Raw genomic sequence first — 15,837 nt, forward strand, 5'->3', positions numbered from 1 at the left:
GAGCTGCAGGAATAACTGTTGTTAACAGTACCTCATTCTGTTTTTAAACACAACAGTTGTAAACTGCCCTGCTTATAAAATTGGTTCTACTGCTATGGATTTGGGAATAAAGGATCTCCTGGGTTAGGAATGTCAACTGGCTTACCATTTTATTTTAAGCATTAATATGCTGCTCAATCATTTGCATTCTAAGCTACATGCATAAAAACAATCCATAGACAATAAACAATTAATGTAACACTACTTTAAAATGTGTGCTGCAAGCCTTAGTCACCCACCTGCACTTCAACAAGGAGGTTACCTGTCTAATCTGAGCTGGGAGACTTCATAGACTTCATAGACTTGGTCCCACCATTGAAACTATTTTGTTATATCCTGCTCTACTATTGGTTTTCCTCGACAAATCTGCTAATTCAGATTTTCTCCTCCCCTCACATAGATCAATGAACTGAGCCATGTTCAGATCCCTGTTATGTTGATGCCAGATGACTTCAAAGCATATTCCAAGATAAAAGTGGACAATCACCTTTTCAACAAGTAAGTGAAGCAGTTAGTTGTTTTTAGTTTGGTTTATAATATGGTTTATGTGATTCAGTCATTTGTAACAAGGTTAGACAGTATAGGCACGACCTACTGCATTTTTTTGTCATATGGCATACAGTTTTCTGTAAGTATCTTATGTCGAACTGTGACTACAAACTTACTGGAACATCTGCATGTCAAAAAGTGGTATTTGTTAATGCAGGGATGGCCAACATGGTGCCCTCCAGATGTTGTCATCGTAACACGCTGCAGAGGGTGATGGGACTGAAGCGATGGCCCATGGGAACTGCAGCCTCCTTGACAACAGCGAAGGCAGGAACATAATTGCTCTTTCAGTCCTGACGTGCTGTGCAGTGCATCAGGATAACAGAACGGAGGAGGGAGGAAAAGATCCTTTCTTGCTCCTTCACATCCTGCTTAAAGGAAGGCAGTTCAAGAGTAGAGGAGGTTTAGGCCCATTTGCCTCTAGAGTTTTATAAGGCGAGGCTAGCATAGGTCTCTTCTAGAAGTAAATGGGCAACTGGAGCAGTAGTATAATGTATGTCTGATGAAATGCCATCAGATGATGAAATGCATCTTCTGTGAAGAGCAGCCGCCATTACAGTGCAGTAGACTAGACTTGTCTCACCAAGCATGAAGGCATGAATGTCTCTTTGCTAGGTCTGAGTCCTGCAAATGAGGTTGGTGCTCTGTCTGAAGTTGCAGGCTCACCGATGGATCCAGGTTCTGCCCCCAGGCTGAGAACCTGCTTAACCAGGGGAAGCTGATGAGGTCAGTGGAAATCCTTTCCCTTCCTGCATATCAGGGCCTGCCAACAGCTACTAATGCAGGCTTGCCTGGATTTAATCTTCAAGCAGTTTGCCTGTCACCAACCATGGTGAGGCACTGGTAAGCACTGGCATCTTAGGACCTTGGTTTCATTAAAGGGGCATGCAAGTCTAGCTAGATGAGCTTAAAGCTATCATAACACTCTAGATTTCCATATGAGCTTACCCGCTGGCCCTGCATGATTCCCTGCAGAGGTTGGAATGGGTGTTTTTGAGATACTAACAGCAAACATCTCTGGCCTTTTGTGCCCCCAAATAGCAGAAGAATGCACTTTCATTTTGCAGGCGTTCATTAGGTGCATCCTCCTCATTTCCCTGTTATAACCGACAGTACTAGAAGCTGCCAAAAGAGTTAGTGCAGTAAACAGCATCCTAATCACTTAGACTACGGGTATCGAACTTGCAACCTTGGCATTATCAGCATCATGCAGTAACCAACTGAGCTATCCATGTTGTTAAGCTTCTCTAGTTCTGCACTGCCTGACAGCAGTTCTCCAGATTTTAAAGGAGTTTTTCCTTGTTCCACCAGGAGATACCAGTGATTGGATGTGGCACCACTTTTTTTGGGGGGGGGGTATGCAGAGCATGTGTTCTGCCACTGATCTATGAATTCCCACCCCCCACTGCCATTGCAAGTTCAGTTTTTGGCAGCCTTCCTGATTCCTGGCAGCCTTCCTGATGTTTCTGGAATACAACTTCCATGATCCCTGATTATTCTTCATGCTGGCTGGGGCTGATGGGAGTTGGGAGGGCACTGGATTAGTTGAGCTGGAAAAGGCCTTTTCTGGAGACTTTGGATTGCTTATCTCAATCTAAGTAGACAACATTAGGCTAGATGGACCAAATGTTGGGCACTGCTGTGCTAGGTGTTTTTTTTTTTTTTAATTGCACATGACACAGGCCTCACTTTATCTAGCTAGTTTGGACCTTCTAGGGGAATTCTTGGGCAAAATATAACACATTAAGTTCTTGAGCAAAATATGATGTTCGGTTCAGAGGTTTGTTACAGTTCTGTTTAATGCATTTTGATGTAAATTTACAGTGTTCTGTATTATAGTAACTGTTGCTGTTTTGGAAGGTACTTGGTCTTGTAGGGGAGAAAGCTTACTTCTGCAGGTTTATCTTTATAAATTCTTAGCAAGTCCCCCCCTCCCCAATCTTCTGTTTCAGAGAAAATATGCCAAGCCATTTCAAATTCAAAGAATATTGTCCAATGGTTTTTCGTAATCTGCGAGAGAGGTTTGCAATTGATGATCAGGATTTTCAGGTAGGCTTTCTACCTTAATAAACAATATTGATGATTTCCAGCTTTACAGGCTGCAAGCAGGAGGGGGAGATTCTAGGCAAAGACCTGATTTGGGATCATTATTTGATGGTAATTAAGTGCCCCTATTTCATGAATGTGCTCTATCACTGCCTGCGGTTGGGACTGCCTGATCCACACTTGATACTCGTACATTTAAATTGTGTTGCAGCTGCTATTCCTCCATCAGACCTCTTGCTTATCTTCCCTCCATGCCTGTGGTGATCAGCAGGCCTGACTTTGCCCCACGGCAGGAGGGATAACCTTAGGCAACAGCTGATGGAGGAATGAGGATGAAGACCTGAAGAGCAATATCTACAGTTTCTGTGCCTTGGTGTGTAACCTTAGCAAAACTTTATTAGAGAGATATAAGGAAAGTCCTAATGGCACAGTTTTAGCGTCGGAAGTAGGTACACTGTGTTCATATCATCAGAAATTTTTGTTTTGTTCCACAAGCTTGTTTAGCATGGGCTTCCTCAGAAGTATTCTGAAATCCTATGTGGGTAACAAATGCTCCTTCCCTCATTGTGGAAATGATTTGCCTTGCTGACATATTTTTACACTTTTCAGTTTGTTTAACTTTCCTTCCATTTGTTTCCTCTCTGTCATTTAATATGGTCCGTGTACAAATACCTGCAGCGATAAAGACTCTGAGAGCTAGTAAAATAAAAATGTATTTAGCTAAACTACAAGGTTAAGCTAAAAAAACCCCAAAACACTAATGTTTAATAAGTGCGATGAAGAATCTTACAATAAGCTCCTATATGGATCTGCTTGATTGCCGAGGTCATCTTCAGAGAACCTGCTCAGGGTGCCCACTTTCTGGGCTGAAGGGGGTAGCAGCAAGAAGGAAGGAGCCACTTCTGACGCCTTGCCCCTGGAACCTCCCTCCCTCGGAACATCTGCCAGGCTCCCTCTTTATTTTTAGAGGACCGTGGAAAACACTTTCCCCCTTAACATTCAAGAGGGTGTGGTCCTTACTGCTGTTGATGCTTCTGTGTCATATCCGTTGGTTTCTTGTGGGTGGTTGTTTTTTTACTGATAAGTCTTATGCTTATTAGATTGAGAAATCATTGTGGCTGAGACGCAGGATACCAATGTGTGGAGAAGGGGTGGCCATTTCGTGAGCTTTTGCCTGGGAGAGTTCCAAATCATATATCAGCAGCAAAACTTGTCAAGGTATTGGTAAAATGACTCCCAAAGGCAGTGTGTCTAGACTCAGCAACACGTTATGAGAGAAGGCAGTAGCTGAGGAGTCTTTTCTCATGGTGGCAAAGCAGGTGATTTTGGGGAGCATAAGTGGGGGATCACTGGGTTACTTGAATCCTTTAACACTGACCAACTGCTGATATTATGGTAAGGAACTTAACCATTATGTCTGCCATCAGTGATCCTTATGAATCATCCTTAAAATAATGAAGGGGGTTGATATTTGATGTTTCTCCAATTGCCTAAGAGGTTGGGGTTTTAATTTAAAGTATTGCAAAAAGGGCTTCAAGCTAAAGTTGCCCGAGGCAACTTGCAAGTGACTTAGACCGAAGGGGGTGGGACTCATGTATTTAAATCTAAATAATCAATGTACATTTTGTCTTAAGAGCTAAGCAATAAGATGTTCCTACACCTTTTCCAACCAGTAGTTCATTACTAGCCCCTCCTGGTTCTATGCAATTAGCATTGCTTACACAGTGGTACCTCTGGTTATGAACTTAATTCATTCCAGAGGTCCGTTCTTAACCTGAAACTGTTTTTAACCTGAGGTACCACTTTAGCTAACAAGGCCTCCTGCTGCCGCTGCTCCGCTGCCACACGATTTCTGTTCTCATCCTGAGGTAAAGTTCTTAACCCGAGGTACTACTTCCAGGTTAGCGGAGTCTGTAACCTGAAGTGTTTGTAACCCGAGGTACCACTGTATTAATAAGTAATGGCTGTTCCCCTCCTTTGTTGCAAGTTGCAGTCTTAGGAATTTCTGGTTCCAAGTAACATTCAGAGAGGCATTCTCCTCAATAGGGGAAATAACGTTTCATCTGAAAACATCGAGCTAAAATTTTAACAGCTGTAACTTAAATAGAAGCTTTTTCGTCTTGAGAAATGTGTTATTCAGCCAGAAGGGAAACACAAGCACATGCTTGCAACTTCTGCTTTGCACCTCCCCACCCCCCCTGCTTCTGAAATTACCACTTCCTTTTGTTTCACAGTCAGCTGAAGTGCTCTGATAACCACTGCCATTCTGACACACAATATAGTATGGCTATAGTAGTATTGCAGATTGAAAAAGGGAGTGCTTGCAAAGGCGCATTGCAAGTCAACTTGCTCCATTCTTCCTTTTTGAAGCACTGAATGTTAACTTTTTCTACATATTACAATATTTTGGGGTGGGGGGGAGAAGCTGGATTTGTTTCTAGCCCAATGATGTGCACAGATGGCTTCTGTTAAGGCAGCAGAGATGGTTTACAGAGATAGGAAGTAAGATTGTTTGTCTAACCAGGATATATGCAGCTTCATTTAATCAGAGCCAAGCTACTGGTCCAGCATTGGCCATTCTGACTGGTCCATAGAAAGCCAGGCCATTGGTCCATCTAGGTTAGTCTTTCCTTCGACCTTTTCAGACTCGGGCCCCACTTCTAACCCAAACATGCAATTGGTGACCCATTTCTCAATATTTTACCATATATTTGCATGGTGTGGTGCTCCTGTTGCATTGCAACCCACCTCGGATTCAGGCCGTAACCCACTTGTGGGTCCCAACCCACTAGTTGAAACTAGTGGTCCATGCTGACTAGCAGTGACTCTAGCCACAAGGGACATTTCCAGCCCCATACTAAGAAAACAGTCTTTAAACCTGTGTATCACTTCTCAGCCTTTGGGCTAAGATCAAGTGTAGTGTGTAGTTTAAACCTGCGACCTCCTTCTACATGTAAGGCTGATGGTCATACAACAGAGCTTTGGTGGCAAATGGATTCTCTCTACACCCATAATTTATAGTAACTCTAATTTCAATTACTTGAAAAATATGGCTTGCAAATGCCAACCAGAATTCATTCTCAGCTATTATCGCTGTTATCGCTGAGCACTGTGCAAGATGAACATGGGTAAAATGGCACACTTCCTGGTTTGTTTAATAGGGCATGTCGGTGTAATTAAAACAACTGTTCTCCCCAAATGTCTTTGCTTGGAATCTACAGTAGATGTCCTTGATAAATTGTTCCAGGGGCTAGACATAATGTGTTTGTAACATGAACTTTTCAGAATTAGGACTGTGTGTAAGTTGCGGCTATTACACTCAGATCTGAAATCCATTTTATGGAACGCTTGCAAGCACTGAAGTTTCGGAATCGCCTCCTGCACTTAAAGAAATGAATTGGTGTCTTATTTCCTAACCAGCAGTTCAAATTGTGTGAATTGTTGTGCTTAATCTCTGTATAAGAACAGGGGCATCTGGCTCCAGTTACTCTAAATAGTTTAAGCCCAAATTCACAAATGTCCCAAACTCACTCTCTCGTTTGAAATCAAGACGTTCTGGTCTCAGTGGTGTTTCTTCCAAGTCAGCATGCTTAGAATTGCTTCCTGAATAGTTTTTGAAGGTGCTGCAAAATGTTTTGTTTATTGAAAGTTTATATAACGGGAGAGGGCTAAATGGTCTTGATTTTTAGAATGTGCTTGTTAATGTTCTTCACTCCAGTGAGAGACCTAATCAATAGCTGTCAGACCACTGCCATAAAAGTAGGACAGTCATTAGCAGATGACTTTGACCTTTATCAGGCAAAAGGCTTACTGGGTTTAATCAGTTTGCTCACAAAGAAAATAGCAAAACATCTGTTTGTTTTTAAAAAATCAGCTGCTTCAAAAAACATATTGTGAGTTTCCTGTCTCAATTAAGATACCAGCAAAGGTTTCTCAGGGTATAAGAGGGTGAACGGCAGTTCTATTATTTTCATCTAGGGACCATATTTTTATCTCTTAAAATCAATAGTTCACTTATATACTTGAAATAGTTTTGCACCCTCAGTGAACTCGTTCAGGGAGCAGAAATCTAAGATGGCCACCTTTCCCCCACATATTTGTAAGAGAAATGGAACAAACAGCTGATCTCTACCTTAATACTACCTTTGTGAAATCAGATACTCATATGATGTCCAGCATTTTTCATATTCCAAATACAGTGGTACCTCGCTTTATAAACACCTCAGTTTACAAACACTTTGGGTTATAGACTCGGCTAACCCGGAAGTAGTACCTTGGGTTAAGAACTTTACCTCAGGATTTGAACAGAAATCGTGAGCCAGCAGCAGCAGTGGCCCCATTAGCTAAAGTGGTACCTCAGATTAAGAACGGTTTCTGGTTAAGAACGGACCTCCAGAACGAATTAAGTTCATAACCAGAGGTACCACTGTATGCAAGGCCATTTCTTCAGAGTTGTTGATTTTCTATTTGAGAGTAGAGATCTCCCATTTTAGTACCAAACTTCCTGAGATGTTGTGCATTGGGCTCTTAGTGTCTTTGATTAGAAAAGGCACTATGTGGGCTTTAAACAATTTTATTACAAAATGCCCATTGATGCCTTGCCATCCATGCCATCTTCCATCCATTGTGTAGACTGGGATAGTGCCCACCAGCATCTCTGCTCTAGAGAACACCAAGCTCTGGTCTCCCTTCTGATGATAAACCCACAGTTCTATGATTCATGTTTTGTGCTCGTAGTATTCCTTGATAATCATATTTTCAGAGAGAAAGGTAGCAGCCCTTTGCATTATGGAAAACTTGTTTTAAGATTCCCTTTTGAGGACTTTTGTGCACTGAAGTTATTTAAAAGGCCCATTGTAAAGATGGCAATGTAAGATCAGAGCATCTACCAATAATTTTATCCCAGATTTTACCCTGATGCATCTCACCTCTTGTCAGATACAAGTCAAACCAGCAATTATTTGTAATTTAAAGACAGAGTGATGTATCTGTCATTTCTACTTAACCCTAACCTTTCTAAAAAGTTTTTTTAAAAAATATCCAGCTTTATCATCCATTTCTTCACCTGTGAAGAAAAAGATTTCCTCTACTGCATTTTTTTCTAACTCCCTTGTTAGGATCACTTTTGACATACTCAGTATGTAGATTAAATATATTGCGCGATTGCATAAATAATCTTTAGTCTTGTGAAAAGAGCAATTATAATTTAATGATATTAATATGCCAACGAGAGTATAAAATATTGGAGATTAGAGTGGGCTAATTAAATTGACCTTTAAATCCTTCCTACCCTCTTGGAGTCCGTTGCTAATCCCTAAACTCCCATAGTGCAGATAAACTTCAAAGGGAAATGAGGTGGCTTTTCCTCTGTCCCCACGCTGCTCCTGCTGCTTGAAATTTTCATTGAGAAATGTTAAGATAGCACATGTCACAGGACGGAAGGCATCTTATAACGCCTCTCTGAGTAACCAGCTTGTGCAGGGAAACGCTAAGACTTTCTACCAGCTGTGGGGCTTACGTAGTAAAGGATTCTCCCTGTTCCCCCCGCCGCTCCGCTAATGTCAGAACTTCAGTTTTTGCTCAGCTCCCAAGCTATATTTCCATCCTGCTTCTTTTTCTGCTACTTTACCTTCCCACTATTTATCTACTTGCACTTTGACGTGCTTTTGAACTGCTAGGTTGGCAGGAGCAGGGACCGAGTAACGGGAGCTCACCCCGTTGCGGGGATTCGAACCGCCGACCTTCTGATTGGCAAGTCCTAGGCTCTGTGGTTTAACCCACAGCGCCACCTGTGTCCCTTTCTCTTTTGCATACCTCATGCCAAATCTTGACCCACCTGTCTCCCAGTGCCCAGCTTGCCTTCTCTGCCTCTGTTACTGTTGTTTCACTGGCCTCCTACCCTGGTGGTGATGACTGGCCAGCTGAATTATCTAGACCAGTTGGTGGGAACATTTTCCAGGCTGAGCTCCACGTTCCCTTCTGGATAACCTCCTGAGAGCCAGCCAATAGCAGCCAGAGCCAAAAGTGGGCTGTGCGGCAAATCTGAATTTTACCTTTATACAATAGGCTAGTTTCTATACAGGTTCACCCACCTCTCTATCCTCCAAGCAAACGAGGCATTATCAGAGTTCAAAAGCTCACTTCAGCCTGGCAAGAATCTTAGGGTGCAGATTAGGGCCATTGAGGGATGTGGAGGGCCGTTGAAGGACTGTAAGTGGCCTCCGGGCCTCAGTTTCACCACCCCTAATCTAGATGCATTTTAATCCAGCTTCAGGCCTGGGTATGGCACTGAAACAGCCTTGGTTGTCCTGATTGGGACCTGTATTGGGAGAGAGATGTAGGGAATGTTTCCCATTGATTTTTCATAAGGAAGTAGCATTGTGGGGCTTCTGCATGGCCTCATGGCAGTTCTTTAGGGGTTCCACCTTGTCTCTAAATCACTGCTGAGGAGTCATCTGGGAATTCAGAGTGCAGTGCCACCCATATGCAGGTGGTTCCAAGTGCACACTTTACTCAGTCTGAATCATGGGAAATTGTGCAATGGAATGGATGAGGGCTGAATCCGAATCTTGATAAGGCGGGTGTTGCAGGTAAGTAGTTCCTGAGTGCGCGAATTGAGTAGACAATATGTTCTGAATGGGGTAGGACTCCACATGAAGGAACAGGTGACATTCCTCTATTTCAAATGGTTGCCTGAAATCCAAGTAGCCTCAGTGACTGCATTCTCATGCCCACCTCTAACTGGTTTGCCAACTATTGATGTTCCTGGTCTGGGATTACCTGACATCAGTGATTCATGATCTGATAATTTCCTGGAGGACTATGTCACTCTACTACATCTTGCATCATCATCATCATTATCATCATTGTTGTTGTTATATTGAATTTGTTAGTCACTTTATCTTGCTTGGGACAACCCACAGTGCCTTACAACCAACCAAACTGTCATTATATGTGGGATGAAATGGGGTTTTATGTCATCAGTCCTTAAAGCACTACAATGCTGATATGAGATATTGAGCCCAATTCAAGGTGTTGGTATTAGCTTGCAAAGCCCTAAGTGTCTTCGGATCCAGTATCTAAAAGAGCACCTTGCAGTTTTTACTGGCCTTGCAATCGGCATGGGAAAACCTGCTCCTCGTCACCCTGTAAGACATGGCCCATGGGATGGTGGCACGGAGCTGGGCCTTTTCTGTGGCAGCGCCCCAGTTCTTGGTTTTTCCCTCAGTGTTTGGGCCTTTAACACAAAGGACATAGAACTGAACAGAACAATTGCCATCGCATGCCGCACTAACCTTTCTGCTCTGTTGATTTTAAGACCGTAATTTTGCCTGGACTCTTAAGAGAGGAAGAGGCAGATACAAGAATATTACTAAATGATAATGAAAAACAAATAAAGATTTTTTTAAAAAACCTGTTGGAAAGAAGCTGTAAATTTCTTTGGAAAAAAATAAGCTGGGCCTTTTTGGCTTCATCAGGCATATAATGCATTGGATCTAACAAGTGCCTGTACAGCCTCTGGCATGGGACATCTGTTTTGGTTTGTTTGAAGTTGTAAGTGTTAAAGGTCAGTTTAAATTTCATGACCTTCAGCAAATGCTTTTGCTCGACTGTTCTCAGTGCACATGGAAAATCTTTTTATTGACTTCTGCAAATACATCGTGACATTTTCAAGCAAAGGTTGCTAAGAAGGTTGCAGCCATTGGATAGATATAGTTGTGGGTTTGAAATAAGCTGGCATGTCTCTCAACTACATTCAATATCTGAAAGTAGTCCCCATTATGAGGGGGCAGGGTAGATCTTGTCCCCTTAGCTTTTATGATGGCCCCACTACTTAATGAGTTAGTGCCAGAGATGGGTGCCAGGAGAAGGTGAGGAATACTCACATGGCTTCAGCGAAATTAACTCTTTATTCAAAGAGGCCAGGCAACTCTTCCCAGTAGAACTTGCCCCTATGAGGCAGTTGTGGAGGACTGAAGGTCCTCGCCTTCCCATAGCTCCCTATGTCTCCTCCCTTGGTTCCTTCTTAAGCAGTCTGATGTTCTGTCATCTTGCCTGCCTTTGCTCCACCCTTTACATACCTCTTTGGGCCCTGGGAGACCTGGTGGGAGGGGAGCTGGTTGCAGCAGGAGGGGGAGACTCCCTGGTTTCTTCAGCAGTCTGCTTTATCCCTGCCTCTTGCCCCCCTCCTCTCTACCTTCTGCCCCAATTCTGCATTGCTCACTGTCACAGTCTCTTCCTTCTCACTAAATTACCTCTTCTGCTTCTGACACACACACACAGAGAGAGAGAAATTAGTAGTGAAAACCTGCAAAAGAGGATAGCCAAGTCTGAACTTTTAGTGTGGGTTGAACCTGGGCTGGTAATGCATTTGCAGGTAGGTGATGATGGTGATGTTCTCTTAGGAATCATAGAATTGTTGAGTTGGGAGGGATCCTGGGGGTCATCTAGTCCATCCCCCTACGATGCAGAAATCTCAACACGTGGTCCCACTATTCTAAGTCCCCCAACAAAGCTTGCCATCAATACCTTACGTACTGTTTTTCTTAACCAGTTTTGGCCATTGTTCTTTTTCCCTGTCCCCCCCCCCCGCCCCCATTTGGTATCTAAGACCAGTGACCTGTTCTGGAATCTACCCTCTCCCTTCTCTCCCCACCCCCTTTAAAAGTTAATCCTGAGAAGAAATTCCCCTCTTCTAGACAATCTCTCGATTGCTCTGCCCAGCCTGGCCTTAGACCAGATGTGTCAGAATATGGTTGCTTGTAGGCCCAACAGTCTTGGCAGATAGCAAAGGCCTTTCCTTTGAAAAGCTTGAGACCCCAGAATTTTCAGAACATGGCTTCCAATTTGACTTCAGATGAAACTTCCTGCAATGGAGCAAAATGCCCACCTATGGTTTCTTTGTTCTGGCTAAGATGTCCTTGGGCAGCAGGGGAAGGCATTTTCTACCTTAGAACTTGTGGAAATGGATTCTGAGATACTAGGCAATGCAAAGTCAGGATAAGTATTGGCCATATAGACCTCATGTGGGAGAAGATCGGTCCCCCTCCCTCCAGATTTTGAAATGCCTTGTTTTTCTAGTGAAAATGCCTAGTGACCAATTTCTTTTAAAACTGCATTACTGTACCTTTATAGGTTGTGCAGAATTGCTGTCTTGTGATCTACGTTGCGGCTAATGAACCAACTTATTGAGACTTTTATAAGAAACGTTAAGTGGCCATAACTGCCTAGAAAAGTTGAAGTGTCAACTTTGGGGTTTTTTCGAGGGGGGGGGTGTTTCAGGTTGTTTAAGTGAAACTGATGGATAAAGCAAGGTATCGAGTTTTTTAGGTTTTTTAAAAGGTGTTTGGCCACCAGATTGCTGCCACAATATGTTGTATCTTGTCTAGATGCTTTTTCCTGTGCCAATTTCAAGCCATCAGTTGGATATACTCAAGCCTTCAAATTTGTGGAATAATTTTTGTTTCCAAGGTGATGTTATGAAAGATGACATTTTGATCTGGATGTCAAAACCTTCATATATAGAAGACACAAATGGATTTTTGTAGTGGTTTGATGGACACCAGAATGTTAGCTTCAGTATGAATTAGGAGAAATAACTTATTAGATGTGTTGGTCAAAGTTGGCAAGATAAGAAGTATGTTTTATAGAAAACTCATGGGAAAATTCTCATGATATGACAGTTCACATCCCAAGTATGTTTAACTGAATGCACCATATGGTCAGTTTAAGACATGAGTAAGCAAACTAAGGCCTGTGGACGGTCTGCGAATCAGTTTGTTTTTACATGAGTAGAATGTGTGCTTTTATTTAAAATGCATCTCTGGGTTATTTGTGGGGCATAGGAATTCGTTCATTCCCCCCCCCAAAAAAAAAATATATATAGTCCAGCCCCCCACAAGGACTGAGGGACAGTGGACTGGCCCCCTGCTGAAAAAGTTTGCTGACCCCTGGTTTAAGAGTTTTGATGAGACACTTCATCTTCTTTTGATTTTTCTGTAGGGAATAATTTCAGTTAGCTATAATTTGAGGACTAAAGTAGTCCCAAATGACATATTGAAATCAGCATGGGGGGAAACATCATAATACAGGTTTTTGTTGTTGTTGTTTTTAAAAAAGAACTGGATTTCCAGGATTCCTGTGGTTAAAACATCATGACTATTTGTGGAATTGCTAACGTTATTGTCAGGGAACTGACATCAGAGCGAGAAGCGGAGGCAGGGCTCCAGAGCGATGCCGGAGAGGGAACCAGTCGGGGGGAAGGAATTCAGCGTGACACCAATAGAGAGGAGAGGGAGAGGGAGGAATCGGTGTCAGGGCTCCAAGACCCTTCAACCGAAACTAGCGGAGAGAGCGCTGGCACGCCCCTGCCGTCTCCTTACTTGCGCAGACGCGTTCCGCGCAGGGAACATAGGAGGAGACTTGGGGTCAAACAGCTTTTATGCTGGAAAAGATTCCAGAAACGCCCACTGACGGATTCTGCAAGTGACTAACAGGTCACGGAGGGTGAGCTCTAACCCTAAACGTGGTTGAGCAAACAATCTAACTAAACTGAAGGCAATTTACGCACAAGTAACCCACTCATAACCATTACAGTTATATACTCTCGTGATTGACTGTTCTGTGCTTTTTGGAATATGTTATTAAATGGTTCTGTATTATAGGCATTGATCTTTAGGCAAAAGATTGATTCCTAGTTTATTGATAGATCTAGAAAAATAGAGATTTCTGAGGGATGATAGGTATCTATGCCTAATTGGAAAGTTCTTCCATGGGGCCTGCATGTCTTTAATAATCAGCTGTCATCACCACTTCTGATCTCCCTGACTTTGAAACCAAAGAGCTGCAGGATTTCCTGAAAGGAAGGAAGTGGAGCTTCTCAAACTCCCCAGGTCTCAGTTGTTCTGTTCTTGTTCTCTCCTTCCAAACCTGTAACATGGACCCAGGCTGATTAGGCATATGGGTGAGACAGATCCTGATCTGGATCAAAGTTAATCAACCAGAATCTTTCAATCCAGGATATTTTATTATTTGTTGTCCAAGGGTAAAGCAAGTGAGAAATAATAGGTCACCCCTGAAATAAATTAAACCGTATATTGTAACTCAATCCTACACTTGCTGTAGATCCTAGAATTAGTTGTACTAATTGGCAGATGAAAGCATAACAATACTAATTTATTATTTATACCCCGCCCATCTGGCCAGGTCTTCCCAGCCACTCTGGGCGGCTCCCAGCAGAATATTACAAACACGATAAAATATCAAACATTAAAAACTTCCCTAAACAGGACTGCCTACAGATGCCTTCTAAAAGTCAGATAGTTCTTTATTTCTTTGACATCTGATGGGAGGGCGTTCCACCAGGCGGGTGCCACTACCAGGAAGGCCCTCTGCCTGGTTCCCTGTAACTTTGCTTCTCGCAGTGAGGGAACCACCAGAAGGCCCTTGGAGCTGGACCTCAGTGTCTGGACTGAACAAAGGGGGTGGAGACCCTCCTTCAGGTATACTGAGTCGAGGCCGTTTAGGGCTTGAAAGGTGAGCAACAACACTTTGAATTGTGCTTGGAAATGTACTAAATGTCAGTGGTATAGTGGGTTTTTTCCCTGGAGCTTACCCAGGCAAAAGCTAAGGCAAAAGCATGTTCATAATGAACCATTTCTGTATTGTCTTCAAGGGAGTGGGGGTGGGGACAGCAAGTGACCAATCAGCTAAGGTCCTAGGCTTCCTCTGGTGTCATATGTACACAGGATGGTGATACTGAATATAAATAGTAGATAATTTTGCCAGCTAGCCACGTTTATCTTAGGTTACTGCTATCCTTGAATATATATACATGTGGTTCTTACTGGTGGTGGTGATGATCGTTTTTGGGGTGGGGACTAGAACAATTTTCAGGCTTGTGGCTCTTGCTACTTATAAAATCTATAAGAGTGTTTGTTAGTGGCTTCTATAGTAAATTATTAGTTGATACTGATAGCCTTTTTGCTGTGCCTATCAATTATTTTTTATTGTTTCATGTTGCTTACTTAAGCCATTCCGACTCCTTCCTGGAATGCAGATTATTGCATATTTAATGATAACAGCACCACTGAATGGATCTACATGTAAATAAAGATTCAGTTTTTTAAAAACTGAGCCTACACTCTTGGCACCATGTTGTGATGGAATAAACCTCCTTTTTCAACACGTCCTCATTCTTTCAGAATGACGCTGCTTTGGACAAAGTGATGCATCGAGAAAATAAAATGCATTGCGCTGTGCTGCTGTTGTAATTCTTGCTCTTAAAATATACCAAGATGAGATACTTGCTGAGACTAGCACCATTTGACTAGCACAGTATTAAATTGCAAAGCTCGAACCTGTATTGTATTGTATTGAAAATGACTGTCTTGCAGAAAAACCAGCGCATTTGTTTATCCAATGCTTGCTTTTGTGCTTTTTAAAAAGCATATATTAAATTTCAGCTTGCATTATATATGACGAGAGGGGAAGATATCTGTTCATTGCCAGTAATGTAGCAGGCAGGTGGCAGTGGGTAAATTTCAGAAACGCTTAAACTTTTTTCATTCTAGCAACTGCAGGGATTGATTAAATAGTGTTGTCTTGGAAGAAAATTCGAGAAACAAATCTTGTTTGGATGCGGCAATGCAGAACAAAAGGCACTTCAGTTCACTTAACTCTTGGCATGTAGGTCATGACATTAACTAGTGAATTTAAGCTGGAGTTGAGGCAAAAAGGCATTTTGTCAAGACTCTGCACTGCAAAATAAAGCCCCCTTGGGCAACTTTTTTCTGGAGTGGCACAAAAACAGAGGAAGTGTTTGTGTAGCTGGTATCTACCCTTAGAGCATTCTTCCCCTCTCCACCATCCCAGTATCATTCTGGAGCACCAGTTTGCTTTGCTACTTTTTTGCTGACAAACTGGCACGAAAGTAAACTTCTGGAGGTCTTCTATGGAAACATTTCTCTCCCCCGTCCCCCGCCAGCAAAGTCCTTTCTGAACATTCAGTGCAGCCCTGATTTAAATCTGCTGCTAGTAAACCACCTTTCCCGAGGGTTTTTTGTACCATAATAGTTCTGCTTTAAGGATATTACAGTACTGCTAAATTGATTCCCCACCTTAGCCTTTTCCCCAGGTGCCCATGTTTTGACAATGGTATGATCCAGCTAGACATCTTACGTTTTAATTAACGTCTTGTTCTGA

General features: G+C 42.6%; 1 protein-coding gene across 4 annotated transcripts in view; it reads left to right on the forward strand.

Annotated features, from left to right (window-relative positions):
- Positions 1-15,837, forward strand: part of PIP4K2A (phosphatidylinositol-5-phosphate 4-kinase type 2 alpha) — a 178,424-nt gene that overhangs the window by 135,197 nt on the left and 27,390 nt on the right. For all 4 annotated transcript variants that reach the window (XM_079947856.1, XM_079947857.1, XM_079947855.1 and 1 more), the window contains 2 exons: positions 440-537; positions 2,541-2,637. In XM_079947856.1, the coding sequence (XP_079803982.1) occupies positions 473-537; positions 2,541-2,637 (162 nt within the window). In that variant the 5' untranslated portion in view covers positions 440-472. The remainder of the gene's footprint in view (positions 1-439; positions 538-2,540; positions 2,638-15,837) is intronic.

The sequence above is a fragment of the Podarcis cretensis genome (assembly GCF_951804945.1).
Source record: "Podarcis cretensis genome assembly, chromosome: 12".
NCBI classification, from domain to species: domain Eukaryota; kingdom Metazoa; phylum Chordata; class Lepidosauria; order Squamata; family Lacertidae; genus Podarcis; species Podarcis cretensis.